The sequence below is a fragment of the Cottoperca gobio genome, chromosome 6 (assembly GCF_900634415.1).
Source record: "Cottoperca gobio chromosome 6, fCotGob3.1, whole genome shotgun sequence".
Lineage (NCBI taxonomy): Eukaryota > Metazoa > Chordata > Actinopteri > Perciformes > Bovichtidae > Cottoperca > Cottoperca gobio.
Window position 1 is genome coordinate 14221896 of NC_041360.1, and position 27971 is coordinate 14249866.

The following is a 27971-nucleotide window of genomic DNA, read 5'->3' on the forward strand; positions in this document are numbered from 1 at the left end:
CACAATTTGCATAATATCTTAACACATCCTGTGTACAACCACAAAACCATAACATTAGATTCTTTGTTTTTACACTGAGTGAAAAACAAGACAATTTTACAAGCATATTTCTTTACAGTCAGCATACAGATAAATCTATACATATCTCTGTCTCTTTTTAAACACAATCTGTAGGCAAAATATACAGACAAACCATCAACAAAACATGCAACATCCAAAACATAAAGTCTCAGACAACTATTGAAGTTGAATAGATTTTTTTTCCCTATGTGTTTCAGCTGTGTACTGGAGGTGGTTGCACAGATAGTCATTGGTTGACAGCACATGTTTTGATTACACAGTCAACTCCCCTTATACAACTATAGACACACATTGCTGTACAATTATAAGTCTTTTGTGATTTTTTTCGACACTCACATGCTCAAACTTCGGACAATATAAACATTCAATCTTTGTAGAAAATAAACACTTTATATACACATGTCAAAGGACTTGAGTCACATTCACACCCGTCAGAACAACAACAAATAGATGGTTTCACGATTACAGGCAACAGCTGATTTGAACAAACAGTAATTAGCTTGAGGGAAGTCTAATGAAACACGAGGGGTTAAACAGACATGGCTGAGCATTTAGGGAATATGTCTTATTTACTGTACTTTGTACACAGACTGGTCAGTAGACTATGAGCAAGATGTAGTAAGAGTGATTTCTCCCCAGATTGTGCATTGTGTTTAGGAACCCCAACGTGTTTGCATTTCTTTTTCTTTTGCCACATAGATACAAAATGCACACCACAATATTTTCTGCCACCACATACACCATGATTCAGTTCATTTCAGTGCAGAAACACAAAACACATAATCTTGCATGTCATAACAGTTAAAATGAGACAAGGAAAATAAACAATGTAATAATAAAGTGCTTAAGCTCCATGTAGATGTCAACAGCTGTTAACATCAATTTATATTAAAATCAGTAAAAAAATCTATTTATTTAATATTTTCTTTCCATGATGTACAAATCAAAGTAATTTTTCAATAAGACATTTCTTTAGACCATATGTTCACAAATATAACATTTAGTTCCAAAAAACAAATGCATTCAAACACATCTATGTTGCATAGAATTAAGAACCAATGTGTCTGGAATAATAAAAATAAATCAAGGTTGGCACAGCAAAATAATTATTTGAATAATCAACCACGTTCCCTTCCTTATTATATTTTCTTTTTGTTATCCTTTGCTATGATTTAAGTGACATCTTGTCTAAGTGTGTTTGTTGTTTCCTCTGTTATATTTAATTCTTTAAAAAATTGCATCAGCCCTGTGATATGCCTAAATTCAACAACAATCTTTCTGAGGGTCACTTCATAGTGTTTTTTATTTTTTATTCTTTAGTTATGGTTGAAGAACATTACAAGAAGAATTAATGGGTCACCTGCTCCACATTAGTACTGAGACTTGTCCCCATCTAACTTATTATTAATATGACCGAACCTCAGTGGGCCAGGCAGTGAAAGAGGCTGGTTCACTGTGTTGCGGGAGCCACTGACAGAAAACAGCATAATGAGTTTTACAGCACATCCAGAAACACAGATGAACCTTGACATTTGACTGGTAATAACTTTTTTTTTTCTTCATTTTGAAATTATTTTTAGGTAAAACTCAGACTAGGGTTGTTGACTAATACACAGAAAGCAGAGCTGTCATACTGAGGTGATGACAGTTGCAGACACATGTACGGTTTTGACACAACTTGTGAATTACATGTCCATACCAACAGTGTAATTACACGATGGGCTGAACAGAAAGTAATATTAGCATACACTGAGAAACTTCAACAGCGTTAAAGTAAAAATGTTGTACACGTGACACAGATGTGATAAACTCTTCTCATCCTCAACAGTTGGCTTGTTACTTTCAACATAGCGTTTTGTGTTTTGGACTTTTAAACACACACTGCTGTTCATTGTATTTGTATTTCAACCTGCCTTTCACAGGAGCATGCCAGTGAAATCGCAATATGTCAATGGCATTTAACATTTTGAATCCATCACAGCCCTGTTGAATATCTAATGGTGCATCAGTGTGATCAGAGGACTGAAGGAGCTATTTTTCATGAACATCCTTGAGCTCACATAGGTCCACATTCACATAACGGCTATTAAGACTGCCTACACCATAGACTGAAGTAGCCTACTGGATTGTCAGTGCGTTACCCACGGCCTCAACCAGAGATCATATGTGTATATTGTATTATATATAATCTAGTGAGAAGAGAACAACTCTTATACTGTATATTGTATTTAGATATATTCTGCATCTGATATAGTTGTATATGATATAAACATCACACTGTACAATGTGGTTCTCTGATATGCTCTGTAATCTGCATGTGTGATATCTACAATCTGTGGTGCTGTACATGTATCTTCATCCCATAGCAAAAGTCAACTGTCTGTCTCTTTTTTTTTTTCTTTTTACATGAAACTGAAAGACTATCATACAAAAACATTGCACATTCCTTCATATTTAACATTTCAAGACCACTGATGTCAACGCACATCACAACCATCATATGGGCACTCCAACAATGACTCTTATATGAAGAAAACACAATGCTAATTCAATTTATGATCAAAGTAATTTTTTTTTTCCAGCTTTCCCTCCGATAGATATGTTAGCTTAGTTACACAGCCCCAAATCAACAAAGGCGTATGTGGATCATTTGAATTGGAACTATGGTAAGAAGGACATCACTGCACTCAGAGCCATATTGCTGCTGAGTGTGTTTCAGCGCTTGCTGTGGTATTTGCATGTTTGCATCCTACAAGCAAAGTCCACAGCCAGCACAGACTCAATATGGGAAGAGGTGGACATGTGTGCTGGCAGTGTTGGACTGATACAGTTGTTATGGTATTATCACATCACTCATGAACTAAGGAAGTGAATGAAATTGATCTTTTTTAGTTCCTCTTCTTAAGCTTTTTATTTTCTCTTATTCGTCTGTTTGTCAAATTGGATCTCTGAACTTCTTCTGGCTTCACCTTTCATCCATCTATCCCATCTCCATCTTTTTGTTGTGGCTCTCAGGGGTTGGTCTGATTGGAGCTGACAAACAACTTGTGCCAGCTGACCACTCTTTTCCTCATGTCTACCTTGTCCAGCCAGATGTAGGCCTCCCCTATCAGGGTCTTCTTCATGAACTTGCCTCCGTTGGACATCAAGAAAAGCTGGAAATACATTGGAGAGAAAAAGCAGATTGGTCATGGCTTAAAATCTTGAAAAGTGCATGGGTAAAAGCAGGTTATTCAGCATGAATAATGCAAGTACCATTTGGGTGAAGTGGTTACAACACAACAACATTTGATATATTGATTAGTTTAGCATTTAAATCAGGATGACATCTAGACATATTAGTATTACCCTTAATTACAAACAAGACATGTACATGTAATTATGTTTGTGACTTGAGTCAGTAAGCATGATGTTGTACGATTTGCTAGTATTTATTAAACTGCAACAGTCTGTGAATTTACTTATTATATAATTTACCAGCTAGTCATATCCTGCAGCAGGAGGTGTAATCTCCCAGCTGCTACATGAGGCAGCAGACCAGTATATAAAAACGTACCATAAAGAGGTTTATGACTTGTATCATCAAACATCATTACAAGCATCCAGTTTTAATTAGCTGCAATAAACCATGTTGGAGCTGCTGGATGTAAACTGAACTGGATAAATACACCAAATTACTGCAAATATATGCAGTACCAGTCAAAAGTTTGGACACACCTTCTCATTCACATTCACATTGAATGAGAAGGTGTGTCCAAACGTTTGACTGGTACTGCACATGGAAGTAATTTTCTATGAATATTAGGCCAACTAGATGTGCACACTATTGTTTTAACGTGATCATTTTGAAGCAGTTTTGTGTGACACTTCATGCTTGACAGGTGGACAAAGCCAGATCCATATCTGCCAGTCTCCAACTGTGTCATTTGGTGGCCGGTTCTACCTGTATGGAGTGTCCAGTTGAGTTGAGGGGGAATCTGAAGGTCTCATTGAAAGAAGGCTCTCTGTCATGTCGACAAACTCTGGTCTTCTTCTTGATGATCCTCTTCTGAGTGGCTACATTTACCACATACAACTTCACATACAGGTCTGAGGGCAAATGAGATAAATCATGAATATGGATTAATGATGCTGCAAACTATTTAAAGTATACTCACACTCATGCACGTGCACAAATACAAACTACTTCCAGACCTGGTAGGTGGTCAGGGCTTTTGAACTTGTAAGTGATGTTCCTGCATTGAAGGATCTCCAAGACCAGTTGGTCCCCTTCTGTCTTTACCTCCTTCTTGAGAGCCACCTTGATCTCCCCTATTACTTGTGTTTTACCGCCTGAAAATAAGAAACAAAAGAGATGTGGGTGATCAGTTTTTGGAATACATTTGGATATTTCTATATTTCTTTATTTGGATAGCCCTGGCTGAACCCTGCGCTAAGTACCTGCAGGCAGATTCCTATGGTTGCACAGAAAAGCGGATTATTTAAATTATTCAACAATTATGCATCACTAAACCTGGGTTCAGAGCAGAATGAAAGCAGGTCAGAGAACATTTTTGCTGTTTCACACGGGTCTTATTAACTGTCATGTGTCTCTATTGATATTTAAATGTAAGGGTTTTCTGAAGACAGGCGTTAAATGTGATGAGTCGTCCGGCACCATGGAAATGACCTCCTGACCCTTATCTGTGTAACAGCTACCAGGTTTAAGCCTAAAATGACCTTGGGCTCTTTGTTACACATTGTAACAAGAGATGGAAGGGCGGCACCATGACATCTGAGCTACCTGAAATGTAGATATAGTTATGACAGCGGGTAGGATAGTGTGACATCCACCTCACTTCCACCACCCCAGCCATGCATTAAGTCATTATGCTGCGTAAATATTGCTTCCTGACAATAAGCACTTAACCAAGCATTTGACTCCACAGTTCAATAGAGTCATTATGAAACACAGTTTAAACTTGTTTAAAAGAGTGTCTGGGTAAATAAGCAAAAATAAATACATAATGCTGTTATACAAAGTAGACAGCAGGTGGAGACCTACAACCAAGTAACAGCTGTAAACAGAGGACATTTCTGGAACTTGCCTTCATTTTCCGGAGTCCCTAGTTGGTGTTTGTCGGTGCCGTTAGGAATAGTCTTTCCGCTGTGAGAGAAAAACATATGAGCATCATCAGACCTCTTGAATGATGCATAAGTGTCAGCTTCAAGCATTACTGGAGGTGCTGAGAAAGAGCTATAAATGGTCTTACATGCGTGGGACTTGAAAAATGGCACTGTCCACTCCAGTGCCCACTCCCTCTTCCCCATCCAGACCTCCATAGGTGTCTCCCACAAGACTCGGGGCAGACAGCACCACTGACGCTGAGACATCACCCAGTCGGTGTCCTGGTCCTGAGCGTGGCAAGAGCGAGTGTGATGGTAAGGAAATGATCTATCAATCTATCTATCTATCTGTCTGTCTGTCTGTCTGTCTATCTATCTATCTGTCTGTCTATCTATCTATCTATCTATCTATCTATCTATCTATCTATCTATCTATCTGTCTATCTATCTATCTATCTATCTATCTGTCTGTCTATCTATCTATCTATCTATCTATCTGTCTATCTATCTATCTATCTATCTATCTATCTATCTATCTATATATCTATATATATATATATCTATCTATGGTTTTCTTTACAGCAAATCATTTGAACAAAGCAAAGAACAAAGCACGTCTTAACTGACTCATCTTTTGCATGCATGTCCAACAGAAACACTTCACACCCCCAGTTATCACTCACTCACAGTGACACTATCTGTCACACATAACTTTGATTGAGCATCACATAACAGCATATCAGGGGAGGGACAGATCAGCGTAGATGACAGCTCGTCCTTGCATTTAGCAGAGCATTGTGAATGACCTTGGTTAACTCATTAAGATCACAGCAAATCCCTTTCCTAGAAATACATGAAGGTCACTAAGTTGATTTCATTAATGAAAATGAATAGTGTGAGAATATGGATGTTTTCGATATATTTCATTATTTCCACTTGGCTCCTGGCTGCTGTTGAGTTCTGCTCATACAGTATGAAAGAGTGTGATTAGTTCAGGGAATATGTGAAGTGTTTCTGTCTAGACTAAGGGTTGATATACATTCTTTGCCTCCGTGATCTCAGTGTCCGCTGCCTACATTTGCTTTAAAACAATGACTAATAGAAACTCAATCCATGGAACAAATAGCTTGGAAGTCCATTTCTATAGCCATGAAAACACAATTAGATAATAATAAATCAAAAAAAGTAAAAACACGCACATGCACACTCTCAGACATTTACAGACTTACATACATGAAAATCATTAAATGAGATTTATGTTGTTACTTCAATTATTTACACATTTGGTTATATGGCTTACATTTGTTTCTTATCTATTTTTTTGGTTTTAGTGTTATTGGATTATGGTTAATAAATTAGGATTAATAATATTTAGCAGTACATTTTTCCTATGTTGCCTCACCTTCCCTCGACACTTCTGTTCCTCTCATGGTTAGCTGACCGCTTTACTCTCATTGGCCGGTGAGTGAGCCTCCTGTTCACTTTTGAACCTCTTGGTGTGCTTGTGTTTCCTGGTTTGACTGGTTCAGGCTCACATGTGTTTCCCCTTTGTTTTAGGAGGCAGGTTTGGGAGAGGATTGGGTAGGAAGGGGAGCCATACCTGTGTGTGTCTGTGTGCATGTTTTGTGGCTTTTCTAAGGGTTCATTCATATGGCACACACATGCACACACACAGAGCGACTGCAGCATCACAAAGTCCTCAGTGGCCAGGGAATAGTAGCCAGGGAAGTTGCAACTGCATGCTTAAAAAGCTCAGACACTAACTTATCTTATCTAAGGGATGACAACATAGTTCTTCCTTTTGAAGACATCACACTAAATATTATGCATGAACATAAATGGATATTGTTTAAATGTTGTTAATATGGTACAAGAGGTGAGGGATTGCCATCCCAGTTTGGTTTCTATACTGGGGTTGGAGATCTCCACACTTTAGGGCTCTGTAGAAACCATATGTTTGGGATTGGCACATGCACATTTCATGTAGAAACAGAAGGATCTGGAGCTCTTATTTCGGAAATAAATATATGTTTGTTCAGTTTGTTCATAAGTTGTTAAACTCTTCTGCTGTGTTAATAACTCACAGCAATATACCAACTGTATGTCCTTCTTAAGATACCAAAGGAAGCAAGATATTTAAGAGATGGAAATGTCAAATACTGTATTTGGGATATTTAGTGCAGATTTATAAATATTTAATTTTAGATTTAAAGACTGAAAAAAAAGCTTACAAGTTTAGGTTTTGATATATCTCAGTTATTTTTCATCTACCTTTGATTTTCTTTAGTGACTATATTAGTAAGATTGCTTCAACTAGGAGGAGTCAGAAATGTAATTATTGATCAACACAAATCACTTTGTGCTCAAAAAGTAAGATGTGGACAGCAGAAGGCAAAGGTAAAATGTTAAGGAGGTGAACGCACAGTGGTTTAGGTTTTCATGAAACAATCTCAACAAAGCTTGCATGTGCAGGAAAAAGGAAGCATGTCACAGGAAGTATATCATGGGAAGGGGCGGGATTTACTTGGTTGCAGGCGGGACTGTTGCACAGCCGCCTCGGCGGCAGCAATGGCTATCCCTGCGTCCTCAAGGTGAGCCTGAGTGACGCTGCTCTTGCTTTGGCTTCTGGAGGGGCCATGGGAGCGCAGTTGGCCATCAGAGGAAGACTTGGAGCTGCCTGGGCTGCTGTGAGACTTTTCCAAAGGCATCATCTGCATGTCTGCAGGAAGATGAAATGGAGGGTTATGACTGCTAATAGGAGAGGAGAGAGATGAATCCACACAGTTAACAGCTCCACAGTGGTCCTTAATGTGCCATGTAGCAGTTGACAATCACATAGAGTGTAATTACAGCTGTCAAGCAATTATTAAAATGTTTGTTTCTATGGTAACAGCTACTGTCTCTATGACAACTAAGTGACACATTTACGAATTATAGTTTTTGTCGCAAATGGGCGCACGCCAAGGATAGTCAGTGTCATGATGTGTCATATAGAAGAAACAGATTCATGGAAATTATGGACATTGAATATGTGTACAGTATGAGTGTCTCCCAGGCTAAATACAAGTACTTATTGAGGATCTTATTTTACCTTTGGCTGGATCAGGGAAGATTCCATGGCTTCTGCTCTTGATTACAGAGTTTTTAGGTGAATCATGACTCCCATCTGGTCCTTGGTCTAGTCCATGACCAGGCCCCATCCCAGGGCCTGACATATGGCCTAGGCTGTGTCCCTGACCATAACCCTGATCTGACCCAGACCCTGGAGGGCCTTGAGCAGCATGGTGGGCTTTGCTGTGCTCAATACTCTCACTCTGCTCTTTCAGAAACAGCCAGCGAGGAGTGTTGTCAAGCAGGGCAGTGTTGGACAAGTCAATCAACACCTGAGACACAGTTAACACACACACACACACACACACACACACACACACACACACACACACACACACACACACACGCACACACACACACACACACACACACACACACACACACACACACACACACACACAGTGAAATTAAGAGAAAAAAATACAACTATTCAAGACTCTAAAACAAAGCCCAACGCTCAGGTACAACAGGTAGAAAAATATACAAGGGCACACAGAGAGGAATTCATTTGGTAGATAACAGCACAGAGTGTGTAAATGCGAAAGAAATGTAATGCATTCTGCTGTTAGCACAAGATGAATAGCACTGCTCTCTCTACATATTTACAGACGTGAAGCGAAGCTTGACTTCACAGTTTGTGAGAGGAGGGAGATAAGGTTAATATTATTAGGTTGTTTTAAGAAAAGTTTGTGCCAGCGAAAAAATAAAGCAGCTGAAACCGTTTCTTTGAGGAAGTGTTTTTGACATTTTCAGTTGCTTTTTTTGAGATTCTAAAAGCACTCACCTCTCCGAGGAAGTCATTGGAGGAGGATCTGTCATAGTCCCACACTGTCACCTCCAGCGTCTTCTTCTTTAGCTGGATAGAAAAAGTGAAGAAGAAGAGAGATTATGATGAGGGATCTTGTGTGCATATGTATGTTTGAGTGTGCCTATGTTAGTGTGTGTGTGTGTGTGTGCGTGTGTGTGTGTGTGTGTGTGTGCGTGAGTGTGCGTGAGTGAGTGAGTGAGTGAGTGAGTGAGTGAGTGAGTGAGGGAAGGAAGCATGAAAGAAAACAAGCACACTGTATGTGCATGAATGAATGCAAACCTAGAAGGGTTGTTTACTGTAATAAGCAATGAAGCAATGACTTTTCATTAGATTTAGTTTGTTCCAATACATGTACACACATTAACTTGTGAATGTGTATGTGTATATAGGAATGTGTGGGAGGAGATGGAAACAATTCTCAGGGGGTGAGTGGGTGAGTGGGCGAATGAGCGATGTCGCAGCATTTTTAAGGCCGGCAGGCTCCAGCCAGCAATGAGACGTAATTAACAGAAGGCAGCCCCAGAGAGCCCACTGAAGGCTTCTATTCCCTGACCACTAAAGCTACTGCATCTGCACTCATCATCCCTTAATGTTGTAATTACTGTCTCGATGGTGTCTTTTTCACAAACAACACATGCTCCTAGCAAACATCCAAGAAGAAAACACAAACACCCATAAACACAGTAACACTGGCATAAGCACACAGGCGTACGATTACAAAGTTGTTATCACTCTCTTTGTTAAAATGACACGCAGTTAGCCTGTCTGTGTTGAGACTGCGTGAGAGCAACAATGATGGTTGTTAACTTGAGTCTTGGGAGTGCAGATAAGAGGTTGCACAGGGATACGGAGGACAGCCCCGGAGGCAAGGCATGAGGACAGAATCCTAATAAGGATATAATAAGATATCCACGGAGGGACAGTTTGTGTATGTGTGTGTTAATGTCATTCTGCACAGTACCTGCTCCAAATGAATGTTCTTGTAGATGACAGTCTGGTTCCATTCTGGGTTCATGGTCTTCTGGGCATACTTGGTCCTTCTCTTGTTATCAGCACTGATAAGTCATGATATTCAGAATGATTGGTTGTCAGTATGGTGAGTTACATTAACATTCTTCTTCCCTGCCTGACCCCATGGCAAACATTTACCACATTGTAATATGCTCAATAACTGTGGACTTAATAGATGCTTTTAAATTAGTCAATCTCCTGCTGTGGAGACATCAGAAACAAATTCAATGTTCTTTAAATTGTCTTAGATGCTTTTACAAAATCACAAAGCACTTCAGAGATAGAAGCTGAGGAGAGTTAAACGTGAGAGGCATGAAGAGAAAAAGCAATGACAGGAGTGTTCTTAAACACCATGAAGTAGAGCAGAAAATTGGACGAACAACAAAGGCCACAACAAAAGGATGGAAAACCACTTTGGAGACATAATTTACAGAAAGAAAAAACGTAACACCAACGAAAAGCAAAGATCAGCACCACGCTACCTTGCATTCTGGACAACCATGACTTGGCTGAGGGAGTCCAGAAGAGGAAGAGGAGGGCAGATATCACAAACAAGAAAAGCAAAAACACAAAAAACTGTCAGAGAAGCCCAGAGAGCCCAAAGAAAAGGCAGTAAAGGATAGAGAGCTGAGGCAATCAATATTCTCTGCAGGGTGTATTACTGTTGCCCAAGCAATGTATGTGACCGAGACCAAAAAACCTCACAATGATTACAACTGGCTTATGGGAGAATGACTAATTCACTATTCTGAACTGTTGTTGCAATACCGTGGCCGTGCACTCTACCGCTAATGTCTGATCAATACATTTCAAAATAATCTTCAAATGAAACAGCAAGGGGAACAAAAATTCTCTCCTACAGATTCATTCTAACCGTGTAGTAGAGGGCTCTTATAATCTCATAGACAGGTCTAATGGGGTCATAATCTAAGAGCAGATCCTGTTACAGAGCAGATGTAGGCTGTATCGATCCTTTCTCTTGCTATTCACGGGCTCTTGGGTAGAAGCTCTTGGGTGGATCGGCCAAGAGCAGGAAGCGCGTGACATAATACTAGGGGACAAACATTCTCAATTCAGTCAAAGTGGGAAGAGAAAGAGGGAACTTGTGAATTCAGCATAGAGTATGTTTGCACACATGTATGCTGTCTATGACCAGATCATTGAACATATTATAATGTTGCAGTATGGCAAATGATCTCCTCTCACAGCTTTGTATAAAGTCTAAAACACCCATCCATTGATCCATAGAGATTGAATCAAATTGAATCAAATTACACTACAAATAAATGCCTCATGTCATCATATCCAGTCTCATTCTCTCACACAAACTCAGGTAGTTAGTCAATTCCGTACCAGACAAGTCAAGATAAAGTCAGAAAGAAATAGGGGGAGAGAAAACAAGACAGACACAGAAGCAGAAAGGCAGACAAAGACCAGACATTCGTGAACACTTAAACACACTCAAAGCTCACCCTCTGCCAGGCAAGAGGTAGACCTTGACAAAAGGGTCAGAGTAGCCATCGTTGTCCCTCTGGGCCAGGTTTCTAGCCTGCAGGACATGGACTATCAGGTTTCCCAGGTTCCTGTCATAGTTGATCTGGAGCTGAGGGGAAAAGAGTGGACGGGAGGCTGTGTGAGAAAGACAGCAGCTGAAAACATTTCAGTTACATCACGTTACTTCTTGTAAGTGTTTCAATACCTGAATTTCTCCAGTGATGGGATGAGGTGTCCTCATTACCTCTATTGGCTACAAACAAAAGTGGGGAAGAGCATACAGTGGTTGTAAAATGATTGTTTCATGACCTGACCCACAAAGACCCAAAATTCAGTTATTACTCTGAGAGTAGGTAAATGATGCTCTGACTTCCCTCCTGAAATATATATTGTAAATGTACAGATGAATGGGTTGTCCTTGTAGAAAATAAAGTTTTCTCAGCGGATCTATGAGCCTCAGGAGAGTGTTGACTGTCTGAGATGTGTAATTGACTGGAAAAGTCCTTCAGTGAAGTTTGAGAAGGTTAATCAATTAATTGAGGTAGTTAGTCAATAAAAATTGTCTTTTTCAGTTAAGACGATAAGTACAAATACATTTCGACTGTTTGTTTCCTGTTCTATGCTAGGTATTCATACCTATTTGTCATTACATAATGCATCCTATTTCTTCTATTAATCGCGACATGCCTTTCAATAATAAAGCATTCAAACATCTACGTATAATATAGCAGTTATGCATATATTGCATATATTTCATATATAAAGACCACCCATACAGGGTCATGCACTGTACCACACTATTTTCTTGTTCCATTATAATTGGCCTGTCACTCTCTGATGAACACAGTCTCACCATTTGACCTTCACATGCAACCTCCCCTTGTAGCTTGATATATGTAAAATGTAATACTGATGGAGGTGCATAATAGACCAAACAGTGTTCTTGTGACTTAAAAAAGATCAATACTATTATTTAGTCTACATTTATATTTTACACAATGTATTAACCTCTGATATATAAACCAATGTTCACTGTCTATGCTTGAGATAAAGCAGCAAAAAAACATGCTAACAAGTCAAATCCACAACCTTGTGTCGTTGTTTCTTGTTTATGGCAGGGGATGCGGGCTGGCCGGGGCTTGGCACACCACTGGAGCCAGCTGATCCAGTACCCGAGTGGAGGAGGGCAGAGCGCTCCAGTGCAGAGAGGACCCCCAAACCCCCAGGCCCAAGCCCTGTTCCAGCCATACCAGGAGCCAGCTGCTGGGACACCTTCTGCAGTTCTGCAGCCAACTGATTAGGATCCACACCGGGGGAACGCTGCCCACCTACTGAAACGAATATACGTATAGTAATTCACCCTGTACTTATGTGAAATAGGTACACAGATACATGCATGCATGCAGACGTATCAACAAATCCTTGTACATACCAGCCTTAAGCTGGACATGGTGCTCCAGGGCTTGTGGGTGCTCAGGGTCAGACAGCATATTAAGGTCGCTGTTTGGATCCATACAGGAAATTTATAATGGAATATCAACCAGTGTATTTTAGCAGTAATCAGTCATAGCGTGATATTTGTCAGATGAAAGGATGTGAAATGAAGAGGAGGGAAAGGAGGGAGGAGAGAAGGTGTACATGGGTGCAGGGTTACCATATTGCAACTAAACATGTTGGAGTTTCAGTGGGATAGAGGGGTAAATGATGACAGATGTAACTCACAGTCTCACACAGAGCTCCGCCTCTGCACATGGCTGGCCCATGATGCATTGCACTTCTTCATAAGTCTTTCCCGTCAGAGGGTTTCGGTTCCACTCCAACACCTGCATTCCTGTAGTGTGATAAAAAGGTAGAGACAAAAGGGTGTTATCAATTCCTACACAATATGTTATAGCCTGTCTGCAAATATACTTCACCCGCTCTCTGTATAAAACAAATCATGATTCAGTTTGAATAAAAAAGCCTACATGCTCACACAGCAGAAGTGATGATTACATTTATAGTACACCCAGTGTGAAACAGGAAACTAGAGTTTTGCATATAAGTTATAGTCAGCATAACCCTACCCCTAACCCTAACCCTAACCCATGTCAGTTATAGAAGAAGTCAGACAAAACAACACATCTCAAATAGTTTTCAAATGTGTATATTATTGATATAATATACAAAAATCAGTGCACAGCAAACTCAAACCCTCCAACATAAGGCCAGAGCTTTATGAGGCCTCGCTTACACAACTGGAATCTGGTCTTCCGATTTGACTTCTGCTTTCGATGCAACTCACCAGCTGCTGTGATAATAAATATTTGAATTAATATCTGCATATCCTTCTGCATAAGCCACTGCTCATTTAGATTAGTCCCTCTGCTCTCTCTATATTAGTCACTGTATCCTCCCCCACTTTATTACTCCTTGTACCTCAAGGCATGTTCTGCTGTCAGTGAAACATAAATAATCACATTTGCATATTTACAATTCAGTATACGCTAGAAAGTAAACATTGCCAGCATGACCACTATTCATGACCATGACCACTATTCCTATTTATTTATCACAGCTAATATGGCCATGCATATAAATGAATAGACCAGGAAACAATACACAGCTGATCTGTCCTTCACCCCCTCTCCTATGTAATAGCAAAGTCACAGCAGTCCATTTAAAGAGAGAAACTACAAACAAAATATCTTCAAGTTTGGAAATCATCATTGATATCCATTGGTGTCCAAACAATAAAAATTAGAACATCAATTATTTGAAATTCTAATAGCTTAATGTACAAATTGAGGAGAGATGTCTGAACGTTCATAAACGTTCATATATTGTGTATGTGTGTTTGTCTATGCCTGCCTTTGTGTATTTGTGTGTTTATGATGATGCTAAATCTAGTCTAATGACTAACACAGCCCAGTGCTGTGGAGGGTGAGTTGACCGTCTTTTTTCTGTGTTTGGATGTGATGTGTTGGGGAATGAGACATGACAGACCACAATACAGAAGGCATCAGCAGCCGCTCACATCTCCATCTGGAATTCAGTGATTCATGCAGGGATTTTCACTTAAGGCTTTTACACTGCCCTAAAAATAATAACAGTTTAAGACTTGCGTTTACAACAATAATCTTTCAGGCCTCGGAAATTATTTGTTGTCATGTAGACTACAGCAAAGTCAAATGAATGCACCTCCTATACCTTCATTTTAAAAGCATGTTCTCTTGTGGAATGATGGAAATACAGTATGTAGTAGTTTGTCTTACTATTTCAAATTGAACATCGTATTTTCCCTTTTTTTTATTCTAAAGATAAATGTTTTATTCCCTGATTAAATAATAATAGTACCAATAATAAAAATAAAAATAATAAATAACAATAATAATAATGCACATTTAAAATAAGCTCAAATAGCCAGCTGGTGCTGATAAACACTAATTCATAACACCTCTTTTTCTCATTCTCCTCTTACCCTCTACGACTTGTCCTGTTTGTTCTGCCACACCACCAGGGATAACCTTGGCAATGTATGCTCCAATCTGTCCTCGGCTTCCCGGAATCTCCTTTCCACCTACCACACGGATCCCAAGTCCGTTGCCTGAGAGAAAAATAAACATGCAAATCCTAATTAAAGCAGCTGATAAGTGATACAAAGTGATGTGTGCATAATTGTTGTATGGTATGTCTGTATGTTTTGTGTTTGCCTTGTACCTGACACACTGGTGTCCTTTGGGTCTCTCATCAGCTTAATATGAGTGTGAGGGAAGGCGTAAGGGACCAGTTTCATCTGAGAAAGATTTTAAAAGAATTTACAATATGAATAATATAGGCTTCCTTCCAGAAAACATTTCAGGTTTACTGTTTGACTGGAAAGTTAGGTAAGTATACAGCATATAGTAGTGTGAAGTGGGATGTTGGTAGCTTGGATCTCACCTGTCTCCTGTCTGACATGTTTCTGCTCTGCGGATGCCCTTCACTTGGCTTATCAAACCAATCTGTGTCCTCTCTCCTCAGGTGGTAGGCTAGACAGGAAGAGATAGTGGTTAACAGCCTACACACAAACACACACCTACTGTATCTCCGATAGCTTGACACATCTCTGCTTTAAACATGGTAATGATTACTTGGGCAGAAATCATTCTTGCAATCAAGCTTTGGAAACAGTTTCTAGTATGCGTCACAAAGTTTGTCAAACATTCATTCCCACTTGTACAAATGCAGGAAGATCTCTGATCTGTCCTGACTGGATAGGTGAAAGCAAAGACGTATAAACTCTGCTCCACCCTATCCATGCTGTCTTTGGGATCAAATGATCACTACAAGCACTTAATGAAGGATGAACACATTTCAAGAGTTAAGTTTCGCATGCGTTTGATACCATGCAGTGCTTTCCGTCTCAGTGAGAGGGCTCTTTTTTGTCCACATTTTCATAGCTGCTGTATATGAAACATTGTTGTTGAAAGAAACCCTTGGAAATTATGTATTGCAATTAATAATTTCAGACTGTAGGTTTGAGTTGTTCCATTGTCTGTTTTAATTCCAATAAATATAATAATATTTCAATATATCAATGATAATCTTCAATCATAATAATACACCTTGTTTATATAGCCAATTAAAAAAATAAAATAATTTAAGGGGTGAAGGGGAGTAATATCTACACAGTATTTAAGTCCTTACCTTCCACTGTAGCTTATAGTATAGGATCAACATCCATTTAACTGTGAACTGGTACTGTAATGTATTTGTGATGTATTATAAATGATGTGGTCTGTGACCCCCGTTAAGCTCATCATACAGACATCTAAAGCCATGGTAACAAGGCAGGTTGGTGGAGAATGTTCTACGTCAGCAATGCGAGTCAACACTTTGGTGTTTAATGAAATAGATTGTCACTAAGGTTAGAATGTGCACAGGTCTGCCAAATGTCTCTGTATTATCAGTGATCTAATTCCACCAAGGAGATGCACCAATAATGATGAAGAGAAATGGCCTGATGACTTTATACGCTGAAGGTAAATGTTGCCTGTTAGAGAAATTAATTGGATTAGAAAGCACTTATCAGTTCTTACCAGTATTAGTTTTTTGATCTAGAATCAGTAAACAGTGGCAACATCGACCTTCAGAATTCTATTAAAAAAAATTGGATAAAATGCCTTAACATATATGAACTGCGATAGCAATTGAAACATATTTTTGTGGTAACACTTACACATGATCACACAATATAGACGTGATTGTTTTGCAAAAGTGCATGAACATGAATACTGGAGATGGGTCTGATATGCTTTTAGAAGTACTGTGATGTGATGTCATTCCAGAATGATGTATAACTAAAGTCACTGTAGTTTATGACACAAAGAAAATAGCTAGTGCCATTAAGATGGGGTCTGACATGTCAACTACTAAAGATCTGCTAAATTACATATTGTTTACTACTGAGATGTGGGTCATTCTAGAATGAGTCTGGTGTGTTTACAAAATCAACCAGAGAAGTGGATCATTCAGAACCATGATGTGCGGCATGGAGGCATAAAGCCTTTATGTAACTATATGGAATTGTGATGCTGTCTCACCTTCTATATTCCAGTTTGGGCCTCCAGCTGGGGTACAAAGTTAAATGTTTTTTTTTAGAAATGCGTTCAACACATCTAACAAACTACAGGAACTGTGCTATGACTAAATTTGTATTGTAAGTATACTTCAGCACATGCACTGAAATCAGTAGTCAATGTAAGATGCATGCTTGAAATTACTGCAGGTCTGATTTTACTAGCCTATCAGACAGTTTACAAATTGGAGCAGTAGCATCATGAACAACATAAAACATTTTAGGGGAAAAGGTCATCTATCAATTAATGTAAAATTGAGCCATAGCAGTACCATGAAAGTAAGGGTTTTTAACTAGTACTGTAAAATACTCTACCGTGTCTGATACTTTCATGAAAGATTCTGGCATCATCTCTGTTCAAAGCCAGCATGGACTCACTTAGTGCTGTAATCAAGGCAGATGGACACTTTTACCTTAGGTCAAATATTATGACAAATATCATCTTCTTATCAGGTATTTAACCATACTGATCCTCCGCAAATGATCCATAAAAAAAGTAAAAATTGCTAAACATATCTGTTACTGTTATGCATTGCGATACTGATCTAATAATCAATGTGGATGACAATAAACCTTCCTAATCAGGGAAGTGTTTTTCAGACGTCATTTCATATTTTATTTTTTGCAATGTTTAAGTATACTTGTTTCTACTAAATGCATAACATACTGTATCTAATTAAATCTTAAGAATAACTTTCCAAGTGGTATATTGACATCTACACAAAATAGATTTGCCTAATCTAATGGAACACTACCAATCCCACACTTATAAAGATGGAGATAGTACATGTCAACATCTGCTATCAATTCCTAGGGGACATGGACATCTCACATGGCAATGAGACATCCACAGCAACAACCAACAAGCAGAAAACATTCACTTTATTATAATGGAAATGGAAAACACATATACTACACAACATGCAAGGATGCACAGATACAGATAGAAAATTAAAGACATATATGAATAAAGACATATAGGTACATACAAAAAAATGAAACACAATAATATGGTGCTTATTGTAATTTGTAACAGTAGGCATAATTGCGCGGTAGTCCTTGAGAGAAAGTCATTGCATTGCAGTATGGGTTGAAATGTACAAAAACTCCTGCAAATTAGATTACTCATAAATTGGTAGGTGTGTGTCACTGACTTGCCAGGAGTTAGAGAGAAGTAACTACACAAAGTGAATGCCTCCACTGCACCTGCAGAACACTTTGGTACATCTATACACAATGATTCAGCAGTATTCTTTTTAACTTACTGCTTGCAGTCGCTTTCCAAAATAGCTGAAAGGCTGTCTAAGAAAAGTAAATATACTTTTTTTCTGAGGCGATGACCTACTTTTCACAAAGACACTATATTACTCTGCACCTTGGTGAAGGAGGGCTGGAAAAAAGACAGAGAGAATCCCTAGACACTCCTTGTCATACCTTTATGTAAAAGTCCTTTACGACAGGTTTCTGAAGCTTCCAGATGGTCTAGTCTATACAGCAGCTCAAACCGTTTTAACCAAATATTTTGAAAGATATATATAATTATTTATATTTTTAATTATATGATCTTTATCATATTATTCAACACAATTTACATTCATGAGGCACTTCACATGAGAAAATGATTAAATATAACATTGTTCTATTTAAGAATAACTTTCACATTACACATTTTAAGTTTTTTTCATAAAGACAGACTTCAAAAGATAAAAAAATACTCTTGCCCTATCAGTACATTTCTAAATCTCATGTTTACAATTATGTGCCACAACCCTTTTTAAACATAAATATTTATGCTGGAGTGAATTCTCAAAAACTGCGTTAAATCTACCATGCATTCAATGAATGTGCCCTGTGAAGATACTAAGTTTAGGATGAATGTCAAATATGTATTTCTTGGTATAATAATAATACATGTTTGGCTCTCGCTAAGAATAAGGCAGCTTTAATGTGGACATCATGTATGAATAACTTCAAGTCTATAGATTTTGTGCATACCAGTCGTGTTACCACTGAGTTTTAGAAGTAAGGATGATCATTTAACTGTGAAGAAGTAAAGCCATTGTAAAATAAAAAGCCAATGCATGCTAATGAAATCACATGACAAACATGGGTAGAACTGATTAGTAACATACATAAACTCAAGTCAAGAGCATTATGTATCGGTGAGTAAAATATTACATGAAAAAAAGGAAACAACATGCAAACATCTAATGTGACATTAACCGTGAAAGAGGGAAATAAAGAAGTGAACAACCAACAACAATTATCTGGAGCACTGATTGAAAAAGAACCAGTTAATACAAAAACTCAGTAAGACCACTCAGCATTAGCATGCATGACAAGCAGGTCCACACAGTCAAGTTGCTGCAACAGTGTCAGGCTCCATTTACCTTCGCTGTCAGACATGGCGCCTTGTAAGTCATCCATGATGAATGCGATGTCTCGATCATAGCCTCTCGTCCGAGATTCCTCCCTCATATGTTGCTGTACCTCTGGCAAAGAATGGCTGGACCCAAATTGGTCCCTGGAGTCAGCAGAGATCGGAGGTAGAGGTCCAGCTGAGGCTCTAGCCATACCCATAGGCTTCCCCACTGGACTCAGAGGACTCTCCTCCTCAGAGTTCTGAGCCACAATGGGGATACGGCCCCTACTTTGGCTGATAGGTAGACTGGTGGGCTTTGCTCTGGCAACCCCAGGGGCAAATGCTGCATCCAGGACCTCTCCTTCTGTTTTAAGTCTAAGTGAGGAGCTGGATAGGTCTCGTTTGATAGATAGATCCAAGCCATAGACAGAAGACGGGCGGGAGGAGGGGCGTGATGAGGGTCTGGAATGGTTGCCACTTGGGTAGGTGCCATCATCCTGGGCAGTGGCCCTTATATTGGATCCAAGTCCGAGGGACTGCCCAAGATTAAGAGAACCAGCTAAATTTGCACCCAGGGAGGAGCCCAGATATTTTTGCTGCTCAGACAAATTCTTTCTTAGTCCAAATGTAATCTCATCCTGAAGCAACCTAGCTGTAGCAGCCAGATTTGTCACAGAGGAGGCCCCAGATCCCATGTAGCTGCCAAAGTCCAGGTCCCTATTCTCCTGAATTGGAGAACATTTTGTGATGGCCCTAGGGTCTGTTAAGGCCTTTTTGTTCTTCATCTGTTTCTGGTAAAGCACAGCTGCTGGGAGTTGCTTTGCAGCCTGTTTTTCAAGGGTGAGCCTGCCGATGCTATATTTTTCTCCTTTAGGGAAGTGGCGAAAACTGCTATCGCTGGGAAGATACTGGGGCAGGCTCATGCCTGTTAAGTGTTCTAGTCCCTCATTTCCTCGCCTGAACTCCTGCTTGATCTGCTGCTTCAGTAGCTTCAGCTCATAAGGCTCCTCCATAGTGTCATCTTCTCCTTTACCATAACCCTGAAGACGAGATGAGCCTAAAAAATCTGCCACCTAAAAGGGGAAAATAGTATGCTACACATTAAGTGTTTTTCAACATAAATGTGAATTAAAGTGTCTACATGTGATTGCAATTAATTGAGGTTTGTTGCACAGGGCAACTGATCTAGCCTGTCCCTCCCACATGTATTTGTATTGACACCTTTAGGAACAGATAAGATACTTTTCATAGACATCAGCATCCGTTTGGCCAATACACTGTAGAATAAGACCAAAAGGCTGCACAGGCCATACAAATTGTATGATAGGAATAAAAAAGCAGTATAGCAAGGCATTCGACATTCCGTATGTTCAGTGACTGCAATGTGTATTACCTGGCCACAGGCTCCAAAGTAATAGGGGGTATCATTACAATCTAAATTTACAGTCATCACTTATGAAAAAAAAAGCCAACTAGGAATTAACAGCTGGGCAAGAATATGCAAAATTCAATCAAACTGCTCTAACTCTGAGAACTGGTCAAAATAATACTACTGATAAATATGAAAATACAAGTATTTATTTTGTTTCTGTCACTTTGGATCTAATCCAATAAATAAATTATCATAGCGTATGCGGATCCTGCTCTTGGGGCAGTTCTAATTCAGTTCTAAATTCTAATTTAGTTCCTCATCCTCTCATGTTGGACTGAGGACGGACTAGACGCTATGGTGACACACTATTGCCATTCGATGTACCTGTAGTATTACATTAGGCAGGATGGGTCAGGGCTAGCTGGTTAGCATGCTCATTTCAGTAGATAGCTCTGCAACACATTACATACATGTCTTTGACATAACGTCAAAACTGTTAATTCTTCACATTCAGTCGATAATGTATGTATGAATAAATTATTTTTTTATATTATATTATTATTATTTTATATTACTATAATTCTGGCCATATATTACACATTGTACCTTTAAAATCAAACTAAAAATAAAGCTGTACATGAGGAGATTAGAAAAGGTACAAATAAGGATAATGTAACAGTACACTATTTACCTCTGCTGTGCGCCTGACTTCTGCTGCCCTGAGTAGTCTGTCTGCCTTGGACAACTCCTTATCAGGCATGTTGAATCCAGAACCCAAGCCGGTGTTGCTCATTCCTGTTGAGGCCTTTGTGAGCTCCCCTATGTCCTCTATCAGCACGTAGTTCCTGGAATTGTGGTGATCAATATCGGCATAGAAGGAATCAGCAGAAATGCTAGACATGGGACTAGAGGCCATGCTCCTCTCCCCTAGCCCTAGCCTCAAGTCCAAACTGCCATACTTGCCCCCCAGGTGAGCAACCCCATAACCACTTTCTGTGGAGGTTGGCACAATGATCAGAGGCTGGTTGTGTATCACTTCATAGTTGGTGGTGATCTTAGGCTCTATATCAGAAAGGGTGGATTGCCGTTGCTTACCCTGCTGCAAGAGCAGAGCATGTTGGTAGCTACTAGATTGAGCCTGGGCATGGGAGAGGGATAGGGTTGGGTAAGGAGACACCTGTTGATGGTAAAGGGACTGCTGCTGATATAGGTTCTGTTGTGTGTAGTGGCTGGTGGTTTGGGTCTGGGGAACATACTGGGCATAGTGAGAGTAGGGACTAGTGAGTGTGTTGTACTGGGAATCAGCTTCTGTCTGGGGGGGGATGAATTGGTCAAACTCCGACTGGGGAGCTGTCCGTGGTCTCTCCAGGCCATCGCCCCTGGCCTCTCTGATGTTGCTAACCTCACTGTCTGACATGTAGTCTCTTTCCTCCGCCACCCCCTGGAGATAGGCCCTCTCTCTCTTTTCTCTCTCCTTCAGTAAGGCCTCCTTACGGCGGTTGATACCCATCTCCAGGTACCTACAGTAATAAGAAAAAAGGGTACATATTGTTTTTAAATTTTAGCACTAACAAGTCTATTGATATTACAACTAAAAAGGCACAATTTTTCTGGGTTCTCACACAGTAGTACCTTTTGTATGAGTGTGACATGTGTGAGTGTGGAGAGGTCTCACTGAGTGATGTCAATGCAGCCTTTTAGCCCATAAACTATCAAGGTAAGAGGGGAATCGTGCAGATTAATTCGGAATAATGAGTGCATGAGAGGGATAAACACAATGGTATTAGTTGTAAACAATTTATGACATATTCATTGGTTACTAACATTAGTTTTTAATACAGTAATGTCAAAGGGTCCAAAAAAAGTGCAAGCTTATAGTATCCTAAATGTATTGATGTTCAATCTGTCGCTTCTCACCGTAATTTGGCATCAATCTCCTTTTCCTCTTCATCTAGCTCAGCTTGTTTCTTGCGAAGTTTAGAAGATTCTCTCTCCACCAGATCAAGCTCCTTGTCAATGTCCTGCAGGATCTTTGCCCGGGCCATTGTTGTACTGCGGGCAAGACGGCGACGAGCAGAGTTGGAGCTGTAGCCCGACCGTCCTGTCAGAGAGTCATCCTCGGGAGGGGGGTCTGGTAGTGTCCGCTTTACCTTCTTACCTGTACCAGAGGGAGAGCCTCGGCTCTAGAATATAAAAACATATGATACATCTTTCAATCATTGAATAATTATAAAAACACAATTAAAATGCAATTCACTACATGCTTTACTATCATTTTTGTATTCAAAGGACCAATGTGTAGGATTTTGTTGCATCTATCGGTGAAGTTGCAGAATGTACCCAACTGAACATTCTCCGCTCACTCCTCCCTTTCCAAGCATGTTGTTGGCCTTCAGGTAAGGTAAAAAAAGAAATGGCCCTCTCTAGAGGCAATGTTTGATTTTCCGATTCTCGGCTACTGTAGAAACATGACAGTGCAACATGGCAGACCATGTGAAAGAGGACCTGCTCTCTATGGAGATATGAAGGGCTTATTCTAAGCTCACAAAAACACAACAATTATTACTTTCAGTGTGATTATAAAGTAATGAAAACATAGTTATGAATATTATATTCAATTTCTGCAAGCACAAATCCCCATCATTCCTACACAGTAGTCCTTTGAAGCATTTCCATCATTCTGAAACCATCATAAGCACAGAAATTATCATTATCAATAATAACAATAATCATATTTTTTCCATTTATATTCTGCTATGACTTACAGAATAGCTGTCTGCATAGTATCCACCCATCCTGTCGTCTGTGGCAGGACTAAGGGATTTAGGATCAGACAGAGATTTCTGACCAGCCTTTAATATCCGAGGTCCAGAGGAAAATCTGTTTGGGTCAGCAGTCAGCATTCTCTGCCCTTCAAGTGACTTTTCCGGGGACATGGGGGAGACTGAGGTGTAGAAGACTTTAGACTTAGAGGGGACATCTGCTTTTAGTTGTGTGCTGTAGCCCACCTCAATTGGTGTGTACCTTCTGTCATAGTCTGTCTGACAGCTCAGACTACCTCCTCTCTGAGAGTTCTCTGGAGCTGATATATGTTTGATGATTTCCACCCTAGTGTCCATCTGGACAATGGGTCGTTTGATAGTTCCTGAGTGGTCAGTTTGGACAGATATTTCTGCCACTGTTTGGATAGCAATGCTAGAGACCTTGGAGCCATGTTTCCCATCACTGCTATGTTTTCGAGAGCGTCGTCGAGCTTTTGTGGGAGCATCCCATTCATCTTGGTCCTCATCATCAGTCTGAGCTGAGCTATCAACATTTCTTTTGTTCTTCTTTCTCCTTCCTACATGCTGCTTCTCTGCTGAGTCTTCATCGTCTGTCTGCACTCCACTATCAATAATTCTTTTCCCTGTGTCTTGATCAGCTTGAAGCCTCTTTACTAGATTAAGCTGATCCTGACTTTCCTCTAACTGTGTCTCAATAGATGGAGCTGTGGACTCATCTTTGACAGGCCAGTACTGGCCACTGTCCCCTACCCCTGCATATTTAGCTTCTAGTAGGTTTCCTGTGGTACCAGTGCTACCATAGTGCTCATCAAGCTGGCGCTGAAGTTGCAGTTGGAGTTGTTGGATTTGCTGCAACTGCTCTTTCTGCTGGGCATAGGTCTCCTGCTGGGCCACAATGTGGGCATGGTGCTCTTCCTCTTGCTGCATGAGAAGCTGCTGTTTCAGAGCCTGAAGCTCCTCAAGCTCCCTTTGGACCATAAGCTGCTCCTGTTCACGGTAACGCTGGATCTCCTGCCTCTCCCACTCCAGTTCCTCAGCGAGACAAAGCTGCTTAAGCTTTTCTAGCTCTAGAAACTCCCTCTCCATCTGATATTGGGCCATCTTGGTGTTGTCTAAGCCAGGGAATAATGGGGAAGAGGCTAAGGCATCCAGAGACGCAGCTATTGCTTCCAGGGTGGTGTCTGAGTACATGTCCGGATAGCCTGTTATGATGTCAGCCAAAGCTGTGGGTAGAAGCTCCTTAGGTAGCCCTGTATCAAAAGGAATTATCTGTCCAGGGTCTGTACTCGGAATAAAACCATACGGATGTGGCAATGACTGGTTCTGGATTGTTGATGTAGGATTCAGGGAATTGCTAAAGATGGAGCCTGGTTGAGTTGTAATTGCATATGTGGAAGGATCTGGGGCAGCAACAGAGGAGTAAACTATCCCATCTGAGGTTCTGAGAACTCCATTTGCACCAAACCCAGCTGCAAGGACCTGGGAGTATGGAGCAGTAGTCATTCCAGGATAGCTTCCAGTAGCTTTGCTAGTGTAGTCTACAGCTTTACCTGCCATAATAAGTCCAAAGATATATATTTTACTTCATCAAATACATTATAATTTCAGAAACATGTTCAAACGAGTTAAAGGTCATGCAATTTGGATTTGAAGAGACTCTCATTTAGCATGCATATCTGCAGTCATTTTGGCTAGCAAGATGCAAAACCAAAATAGTGAGGTATCACACGCAGGCACACACATGCATCTGTATGAAGACAAAAGAAAAAACAAAACAAGCAGGTGTTAATATTGAATGAAAACATGCATATCATACCAAAGCAAAGCAAACAATTACGTGCATGCATTTATAGATTTAAAAAGAGCACAACCACATATGCCTTCAATAAGCAAAATATTAAACTGTAACAATATAAAATAAAGAGTAATGGCACTTTGTAAATGAAAATGAAAGTTTCAGGTCTATTAAAACAATTAAATGCAAGCAGTAAAAAAATACTTGCAAACATGCAGAAATATCCCCAAACTCACCAGCAGAAAGTTTGGCAGCAGTGAGGTCGATAGCGCCATCTGAAGATCCACTGAGATAGTCATAATCATTTTTCGGATCATAGGAGAACAGTCCTGCCTCAGTCAAGTTGGTCTCAGACATTGAGGCTTTTATACCATTCATGCCTTTGATACCATATAGTCCAGCATTATCATATTGGTAGTGGTCATCTCTGTAGCCAAAACGGTTTTCAGGCTGGGCAGTCACTGGGGGCTGTGTTCTGCAGCTTCCTGTAAATGGTAGCTTGTAAATTACATCACAGCACACACTCCTCCTACCAGCTGTAAGGTCGACTGGAGTCCCATCCTCCTCTATAACAGTGGTCACCACTCCAGAGCTTGTGTCCGACAAAGCTACCATAGCTCTGACTGGTCTATAGTTTGACAGATCCATGGCCCCTGTGGCCTCTAGAGAAAGGACAGGGCCTCCATTGCTGATAGCTGCTGGGGAAGTGATTTGCTGTTTGCCTCCTGAGGTGACCAGAGCTCCAAAGGAAAGATTAATCGGTATGTCTTGACCTGTGGATCCTATAGCACTGACTACGGGCTGGGAATTCACAGGTCTGTATACAATCTGAGCTAGTGGTTCGAATGGTTTGTACGTTGTGAGAGGCAGAGGCAATGATGTAACAGGGCCCTGCAAATCCAGTGGTTTCTCTGCTGGAGTGTTCTTATATGAGGCAATGGTTGCTGTGCATGTGACTATTGTGATGCTGTCAGTGACCACAGACAATGTGGTTGCAGGGGTGATTTCTGCACTAAGATTGACTATCTCAGGCTGTACTGCTGTGATTTGACGGCCACTATAGTCACTTGAAAAAGACTGTCGACAAGACTCAGGTGGTGTCAGGTCCATGCCCAGTTCAGTCATCTTTATGCCAACCTTCATGGTACGTAAATCAATAACATCACCAGAGTAGATTATCTTCCCATTCTGTTTCGGCAGAGGTTGGACTTTAGCTATGTCTGGTTGTATAGTGATTGCTACACTGGGTTGAGGAACTTGTGGAAGTCTTTCATGAACAACAGAAACAGTGGTCCTCTGGACCTCAGTGGTGAACACCTGTGTGACCAGGCTGGGGAGGCTTTCAGGAGGCTGGCCTGAGGTGGAAATTGAAGAAGAATACATGTGACTCATACTAGAGACCACTTTTTCTGGTCCTCGAATCTCTTGGCTCTCAATAGACTCTTGCTGAATTTTAGTTATAGTGACTGGAGCCACATATACACCCTGTGGAATGTCCTGTGCAGTGGGCATTGATGTTCTCCTGGTATATGCCTCAGTGGTTATTATCTCCAGAGGGTGATCATATTCTGATGAATAAGTTAAAACCTGTGGTCTTTGTTCTGATGATTGAATAGATCCTCTCCTGTAGGGGACCTGAACAGCATAACCATCAAAAGGGACATCTTTTTCAGCTGGCATGTTTACTACATGTGGCAATGGAAATGATTGCTGCATGGTGAGGGATTCTCTCCTGGTGGCAAAGGCCTCAGTTGTAACCACCTGCGTAGGTGTTTCATATTCTGCAGGGTAGGTGAACATTTCACTTGTGGTGTATGTTGGCTGTACTATGGACGTTACAGATGTCCAACTCCCACTGGTGGTTTCCCCAGTTGAAATAACTCTCACCGGCATCCCAGCCACCGCCTGGGGCTGCAACACTGATGACGGTATTGAAGCTCTTACACCAACCTCCATTGTCATACTATCTGTGGGTGTCTCACGTTCAGGCTGCAACGCTATGACCTCCAGTAATGGTGTTGAGTGTGACATGACTGAGGATGTACTTGCTCCATAGACCAGTGGAACATAAATAACATGAGGTACTTCTGGTTGTACTGCCATTTGTTGGACCTCCATCACAAGAGGTGATGGTGGTATTTCACCAATTGTAGGAGTTATAATCCTAGAAACTGTAGTTTGTGGTATTGATTTAGCCACTTCTGTTGTTGGGGTAGCATCAACAACAAGAGGTACAGGATGAATTACTGGAGATACTGTTGCTACTTCTGGTATTCTAACAGCAGTTTCAGTTGTTATAACCTCTGTAGGGAATTCCAACTTTGTAGGGAGTGTCAATGCTTCTACTAAAATAAGTTGGTGTTGCGAAGATAGCTGCCCTGTTACTATAGGCATAACTTCTAAAGGCCGAACAGTTTGTGGTATTGATGGGATTTCAGCAATGGCCGGA

The 27971-nt window shown here is 40.3% G+C and overlaps 1 protein-coding gene across 1 annotated transcript; it reads right to left on the bottom strand.

The window, feature by feature from the left end:
* On the bottom strand, positions 1–27971 carry pclob (piccolo presynaptic cytomatrix protein b). Its single transcript, XM_029433259.1, has 25 exons — positions 25759–27971; positions 23710–25277; positions 22862–23127; positions 21636–22464; positions 19601–20645; positions 17526–17594; positions 17176–17202; positions 15533–15621; positions 15311–15386; positions 15072–15197; positions 13334–13442; positions 13044–13111; positions 12701–12939; positions 11817–11864; positions 11590–11720; positions 10600–10626; positions 10068–10161; positions 9083–9154; positions 8279–8570; positions 7712–7906; positions 5334–5475; positions 5169–5227; positions 4276–4413; positions 4025–4170; positions 1–3236 (listed from the first exon to the last, which is right to left on the bottom strand). The coding sequence occupies exons 1-25, from the start codon at positions 27914–27916 to the stop codon at positions 3093–3095; spliced, it is 8157 nt and encodes a 2718-aa protein (XP_029289119.1). The 5' UTR covers positions 27917–27971; the 3' UTR covers positions 1–3092.